Genomic DNA, 7500 nt, shown 5'->3' with positions numbered 1-7500 from the left:
CTACAGTCTTAAATAACATATGTATGTCTGTGTGTGTGCATGTATGTTTATATATATATATATATATATATATATATATATATATATATATATATATATATATATATTCAACAACAGGTGGTTTCCAGAGAAGAGAAAGGAATACTTGATCATCCCCGTTGCACCTGTCTTGGTATCTAGCATCTTGGTATCTAGACATAAACTACGTGTTACTTGAAAGATCACGCGAGTAACGAGTAACGAATCGAGACGAGAGACTACGCTATACCTACCGTTATTACAACCAGACGCCTTCGATTAAACTACTTAACTGACCAAAAAACTGAGCGAGCTAAAACTATATACACATTTCTTTCTTCTTGCTCTTTGTTATCCGAGATATTCTTAAATGCTCTTTCAAGCCTACCATGTGACGTGACTACCCTTTATGACAACCAAGCTTAGGAACAATGCCAAGCACTAAGCTCCTAGTTCTGCACTTTGCACCCTGCTTACGAGACAGCCCATCGACTTGGAAGAGAAATCCTCCTTTCCCGAACGAGGGTCGAGGGAGTAAAGGGCCTTTGCGTTCCCAAAGGTCAGGTCATGTGTGAAGGCAGCGAGTTGCAGGCATAGCAGAGCGCGCAGATGATGATGTAGGCGTGCTGGCGCAGCATCCGATCGAGGCTGGATCGCCGCCGCCCACGCCGCGCCCCCGCATCATCCTCCACTTGGTCAACGTCTCCTTCGACATCCTCGTCGGGAGGGCCCTCCGAGGGAAGCCGAGGCCCCTCCGCCAAGGCTAGCACGTCTTCCAAGGGCAGAAGAGCCGCGTCCTGGCCTGCGGAGGACGGCCGGCGCATCATCCTTTTGAGGAACGGCGGCGACAGGAGGTACAGGTCCATCTTGCGTCGCTCTCGGACTCGGCGAGAGGCGGAGGTCGAGCCGAAGAGGTTTCTAAGGCAGTAGTTTGAGTGTTAGACAGGCTTGGTCAGTGCAACCTTTTAACTTGATCTTTAAAAAGTCAGATGTGCTTTCACACGAGTGAAGGTGGAGGTCGACGTCCCCGATTTGCTATCCACACCTCGCCCGTGATGTCGGTCAGGAGAGCTGCGAGTGAAATGAAGTCAAGTGCCACTCTTTACTGATACCCATTCACATAATCATTTGTCTTTCAGCGTGAGCTATTCCCACGGAAAGAAATAATAGCAAAAATATATGTAATCTCTTATGAGTTTTAAAGCTTGCAAGGAAAAGAAATGCCTTCTGCAAACAATGAATTCCACACACGCACAAAAACAAGTATCAGGATAAAGTGCCAAGTAGCGACACAGAAATCCATAAAGCACTCACCACTTTGAGTAATGTCTGCCAACGGCTGCGAACAGAAGTGAGCAACAGCGCTTGCTTGATATATATTACCTTCTCAAAGGGAGGAGTTGTGACAGGGTGTGTGTGTGAGGGATTGTGTGAAACAGGCGAGGTTGAGGGCGAGGGATCTCCAGCGTATTGAGGATGAAGCCTGGGATTTCTTCGGAGGCCCAAAAGGACGCCGCGCTTCTCAGAGCGGGGTTTCGGCGAATCTCTCGGTTTATGCGGGGGCAGGTGGAGGTTCAGGACTGGAATACGGCGTACACCACCAGGAGGAAGCACAGCAGCACGGCGTACGTACAACCGCACACTTGCTTCTCGACGGCGGACATGCTAAGCAGCCGGTATAACCATCTTAATCAATGCGACGTATCCCCCCGTTGGTGCCTGTAATAATTACTTTTGTATACAAATTTGTTTCTTCAGAAAGGCTTGGCTCCGTACGCGATCTTAAAAACTGTCAGGAAAGCCATCAAGTAAAGATGAGCGTAGATAGATTCCGAGCCTCGACAACTGGCATAGCAAAAGAACCTTCTTCGTTTTGTCGTCTTCCGTCTTCGTCGTTATCGTTCTTGTTCTTGTTCTTCTATTGCTAGGACAAGTATTAACTTCCGGAAGTTCCCACAAGAAGATAGAGGGCCACAAGGAGACCAACGAGCACCATGCAGTTGTGGAACAAGCTCACGCTGTCGCCGTCCTTGGGCATGGTGGGCCCCCTAGAATATGGTGCCCTCGAGGATCACGTACAGTGCCACCAGGAAGGTCACCAAGATCAGGTAGGTGAAGGCGAGATTCTTGTTCTCCTCCATCGTTCAAGGACGAGTCGGTCTCCGCGTCGCTGAAGGAACGTCTTAGAAGAAGGCGCTGTCGAGCACGAGGTACAGCACGACGAGGAAGGTCAGCAGAATGGCGTAAGTGTAACCCAAGTTGGCGTTCTCCATTTTGTGCAGCTTTCGGGTGATTTCTTTCTTTTAGCTTTCCTTTTGCTTTCCTCTTGTCTCACTCCTTTCTCTGGCTCCTCTTCGCCTCTAGAAAGCACCCCGAAGCATGAAATACAGAACCACCAAGAAGGCCAACAGGATACCGTACGTGAAAACGAGGGACCTGTTCTCGGTGCTAAACATGACGCCTCGAGTCTACACCTCTTCTTCTTCTACTTCCTCTATTCTTTGTCTGAAAAGAACTGCACGGCTATGCCTTTCTCTTCTGCTTTCGTTCCTGTGTCCCTTTCCCCTTCCTTTATCACTTTCGGTCCTTTTGCTTTGCTTTTCCCTGTCCGGCACCGACACAACCACTCACATCACTTCGAGGACGACGTAGAGCACGGCCAGGCAGGCGATGAGGACGAAGTAGGTGCTGGCGAGGGACTTGTTCTCCATCGCGAAGAAGAAGACCAGCCTCCAACAGCCCTTGCGAGGGAGGGATGGCGGGCGGGGGGCGCTTCAAGGTGGGGAAGGGTGTTGGAGGAGGGAGAAGAGCGGGTGCGGTCGCTGGAGAAGGGAAAGGGAGAGTGTCCTTTTAAAGATGACATTTGAGGAAAAATGTAAAGGAAAAGCGAAAAACAAAACAAAAATCGGTGGGGCAAGAGTGGAAAAATACGCTGGAGCGATGATTTTTTTCAATATATATATATAAAAAAATGTATATATATAAAGACTTAAATTACGTTAGTGCGGTTAGGAGTCACTACATCCTTTTTGCAGGGGGGGAGGGTTAGGGAATGGGGGAGGGAGGGAGGGTTAGGAAATGGGGGGTGGGGGAAGGGCAAAATGAGGGATTCATGGGGAGGAGAGATCCTACATGGCTACTTTTCTCTTAGAATATTACACCTTCCAAAAACATGTATAACACCACTAGAAACGCTATGAGAATAGTATAGGTCATGACGAGGTTCACGTTCTCCATCGTGTACGAACAGAGTCTACCCACAGGTGGCACAAGGACGCAGGGTTTTGCTCGCTCTTGCTCTCTCGCTCGCTTTCTCTCTCTTTCTCTCTCCGCGCGCGGGTATTCCTCGGGCACGTAGCGGCGTCGTCGGCGAGAGTGATGCCCCGCGATGCCTCGCTGCGCCCTTAAATAGCCGCGCGCTAATTCCTCCCCCTTCAACCTCCTCCTCCGTCCTCCTCCTCGGCCCCTCCCCCGTGTTCTTGCCCTCTCACGCCACTCCTCCCCTCCCCTCCCTTCTTCCAAACCCTCCACCTCTTCTTCCTCCTTTTTTCTTGCCCTCTTACCCGCTTACCCCTCCTCTCCTTCTTACCCCCTTGCCCGCCCTCCCTCCCCACCTCCCCCCTCCCCACCTCCTCTTACCTCTCTTCCTTCCAATATTACCCCCTCCCCCTCCTACCCCCGACCCACCGCCTCCCCCCCAGAAGAAATTAGCCAAGACGCCGTCGCCGTTTCCGATATTCTTCGTCTTTCCCGAAGCGTTTCGTTCGCGCGACTCGGCCGTGGGCGTGGGTGGAGCGGGGGCTTGGGGTGCGGGTGGGTTGGGCAGAAGGACGTCAGAGGGGCATTGGCACGTACACATGCACACTCGCCCGAGGGGAGTTGGGTCGAGGGAGTAATGAGAAGGGTGAATGTGGGGTAAGGTGTGGGCGAGGGGAAGGGGGAAGGGGGAAGGGGGAAGGGGGAAGGGGGAAGGGGGAAGGGGGAAGGGGGAAGGGGGAAGGGGGAAGGGGGTAGGGGGTAGGGAGGGGGGAGGGGTAATGCGCTGGCAAGTGGATGGAGGTTCGCGGCGATAAATTACAACCAAATAGGATCATAATGACCTGAGGAATGCTTGGTGACATGGCATGACACGACCTCTTCCCTTCCCCTTCCCCTTCTCTTTTCGCTCTTCATTTTCTATGCTTATCTCTGTGTATTTATATGTTAATTTCTATATTTACCTATACCTTTATCCTACCTTCATCCCCATCATTACATTTATTTGTATCTTTATTTTTCTATCTCTATCTCTATCTCCATTCCTCTCTCTTATTCAACCTTTCTCTTTTCTCTTTAATTCCCTCCCCCCCACACACACACACTTAACTCCTCCCCCTATTCTTCCTTTCTCTCCACATTCTCCATCCCCATCCTCGTTTCCCATTTCCATTCCCTCTCCCTCCCGCCTCTCCCTTTCCTTCTCCTCTTCCCAAGCCCTCATAATCTCCATTTTGATATCAATATCAATCTCAAACTGCATCACCTTCTCTCCTTTCCTTTTTCTTTTATTTCCATCTACATCTCCATTTCTATCTCCATCATCTCCTCTTTCTAATAAGCTCTCACCATTTCCATCTCTATCTCCATCATTTCCCCTTCCACAGCCCTCGCCGTTTCCATCTCCATGTTGATATCAGAATCAATATCAATCTCAACCTCAAACTCCATCTTCATCTCTCTTTTCCATGCCCTCATCATCTCCCTCTCCCTCTCCCTCTCCATCTTCTCCCTTTTCCATGCCCTCATCATCTCCCTCTCCATCTTCTCCTTCTCTCCCTGTTCTCTGCCTCATCATCCTTTTTCCACTCCCTCTCATCCCTCTCCATCTTCTCCCTCTCCATCTTCTCCCTTTTCCATGCCCTCATCATCTCCCTCTCCATCTTCTCCCTTTTCCAAGCCCTCATCATCTCCCTCTTCCACTCCCTCCTCATCTTTCTCCCCCCCTCTCTCTCCATCTTCTCCCTTTTCCCCTCCCCTCTTCTCCCCTCTCCCTCCATCTTCCAAGCCCTCTTCCAAGCCCCTCGTCCCTCCCCTCTCTTCTCCTTCTTCTCCCTTTCCCCTCTCCATCTTCTCCACTCCCTCACCCTCTCTCTTCTTCTTTTCCAAGCCCTCATCATCTCCCTTTTCCAAGCCCTCATCATCTCGCTCTTCCCTCTCCCTCTCCTCCTTCTCCCTTTTCAAGCCCTCATCCATTCCCTTTTCCAAGCCCTCATCTCTCTCCTTTCTCCCATCTCACCCCCCTCTCCATTCCTCCCATTTTCTCCCCGCCCCCATCATCTCCCTTTTCCAAGCCCTCATCATCTCTCTCTCCCTCTCCCTCTCCATCTTCTCCCTTTTCCAAGCCCTCATCATCTCCCTTTTCCAAGCCCTCATCATCTCTCTCTCCCTCTCCCTCTCCATCTTCTCCCTTTTCCATGCCCTCATCATCTCCCTCTCCATCTTCTCCCTTTTCCAAGCCCTCATCATCTCCCTTTTCCAAGCCCTCATCATCTCTCTCTCCCTCTCCCTCTCCATCTTCTCCCTTTTCCATGCCCTCATCATCTCCCTCTCCATCTTCTCCCTTTTCCAAGCCCTCATCATCTCCCTCTCCCTCTCCATCTTCTCCCTTTTCCAAGCCCTCATCATCCCCCTCTCCCTCTCTATCATCTCCCTTTTCCAAGCCTCCTCCATCTCTATCTCCCTCCCTCCCCCTCCCCTTCTGACCCAAGGCCATGCCATCTGTCACAGCAGAAAATAAATAAATAAAAACCTTTCACTGTCAGGTCCGATTGCTTGCATGCACATTACACAACCTTGCTCCGGGGCGCCTGTACTCGAGGTCATCATTTTTTTTTTATCATTGGGTTCTCTCTCCCCTTTTCAGTCTCTTATTTATCGTCACCTGATTTTTTCTTCGATTCATTCATATCTTCCCTTCGCCTCTTACTTTTCTTTCACTTCCCGCATTTCCTTCGCTTCTCATTTTTCTTTCGCTTCTTGTTTTTCCTTTTTTGCTTACCATTCATTTGCTTCTCTTTTATTTCGCTTTTTTTATCCATTCTTCGTGTTTGTTTGTTTTTTTTCGTTTTTTTCTTTATCGCATCGTTCTTCGATCGTCACCCTTATTCTCAAAGCAAGAAATCAAGGAAGGAAGGCAGAATGAAAGGGAATGCAACACGTACTAAAAAATTCTTTATTTTTTTCTTTTCGTGCAACTATTCTGATTTTCCGTCATTACTGGATCCCATATCCGTCATCATCTCTCTCTCTTTCTCCACCTTATTCTCTATTCTCTCTCCATCTTCCCCTTCCCTCCATCCCTATAACATTTTTCTCTCGTTCCATTTTTTTTCCATTACTTCAAATTCTTAATCAACATCACTTTCAATCAATTTCTTCACTTCAAGCCTAACTTTCCTTCACTTATTGATCTATTTTTTTTCGTTTCAATCCATTTTTCCTGATACTGGCCGTGGCTTGCCTTATCGAGCACTTTTTAGGATCGAATCTGATTCCTTTCCCTGACCATTTATCTTCCTCTCGAGCATTTCCCGCTCGGTAAACTTCAATTTCATATTCCGTGAAACCCATAATCATTCTAAGTTCTTATTGACTTGATAAACTTCTGAATCCTTACCACATGACGTCATCTTATTTGTTTTCGTTTGTCTGACTGCGTATCTACTTTCTCTCTCATCCTCCTCATCCTCACCCTTATCCTTGACCTCAATCCTTAATCATCATCCTCATCCCCATCTATTTCCTCATTCTCCTCACACTCACCTTCACCCTCTCTCTCTCTTGCTCTTCCTCCCTCCTTTCTCCGCCCTTCCCCTTATCCCATTCCCCCCTCCCTAACCCTCCTTCTCCCCCTCCCTCCCTCCCTCCCTCCCTCCCTTTCACCGCCGCGTCTCTCGGAGTGCGTTGTTCGTCGTCCCAAAATATGATTTCAATCTGCCAAGCACGTAATAAATACACAGATAAATTTCCACTGCTCATCTTGCGGCTGCATCATAACAGGCTTTATCACCATTATACTTCCTTTGCCGTTGTCGTTGCCGCTACCATTGTTGTTGCTGTTGTTGTTTACTCCCTACATGCAATCTTGTCTCACCACACACACGCTACTGGAAATTATAGCCTTGATATATATCATTCGGAAATTCGTAAGAAAATGTATGTACCTCTACTTCTCTTTCTTTCGCTCTCATTCATGCTCTTTCTCTCTCTCTTCGCCCTCCCTTTCTTCCCCTCTCCATCCATCTATCTTTCTCTCATTTTCCAGAGAGAGAGAGAGAGAGAGAGAGAGAGAGAGAGAGAGAGAGAGAGAGAGAGAGAGAGAGAGAGAGAGAGAGAGAGAGAGAGAGAGAGAGAGAGGTTAAAGTTATAACAGGGTGTTAGAAGCCTCACAGCACCCATGCATTCACTATCATCACCATCTGTCATACCAAAAACTGCCCACTT

At 48.7% G+C, this 7500-nt stretch overlaps 1 protein-coding gene and 1 long non-coding RNA gene across 2 annotated transcripts in view; both read right to left on the bottom strand.

The window, feature by feature from the left end:
* The window catches only part of LOC147468949 (uncharacterized), a 2033-nt gene extending 558 nt beyond the window's left edge, over window positions 1-1475 (bottom strand). Inside the window, exons 1-2 of the mRNA XM_086551476.1 lie at window positions 1333-1475; window positions 1-1089 (exon numbers count right to left, since the gene is read on the bottom strand). The exon at window positions 1-1089 is cut by the window's left edge and continues 558 nt beyond it. Of these exons, the coding sequence (XP_086407602.1) occupies window positions 579-884 (306 nt within the window). The 5' untranslated portion in view covers window positions 885-1089; window positions 1333-1475 and the 3' untranslated portion in view covers window positions 1-578. The remainder of the gene's footprint in view (window positions 1090-1332) is intronic.
* LOC147468948 (uncharacterized) overlaps window positions 1-7500 on the bottom strand; it is a 275006-nt gene that overhangs the window by 90921 nt on the left and 176585 nt on the right. The gene's annotated exons all lie outside the window — the stretch shown is intronic.

The sequence above is a fragment of the Penaeus japonicus genome, unplaced genomic scaffold (genome assembly GCF_977035675.1).
Source record: "Penaeus japonicus unplaced genomic scaffold, GWHDUDI00000001_assembly GWHDUDI00000025, whole genome shotgun sequence".
Taxonomy (NCBI): domain Eukaryota; kingdom Metazoa; phylum Arthropoda; class Malacostraca; order Decapoda; family Penaeidae; genus Penaeus; species Penaeus japonicus.
Note: the sequence above shows the minus strand (reverse complement) of the source record. Positions and strands in the feature narration are given on the sequence as shown.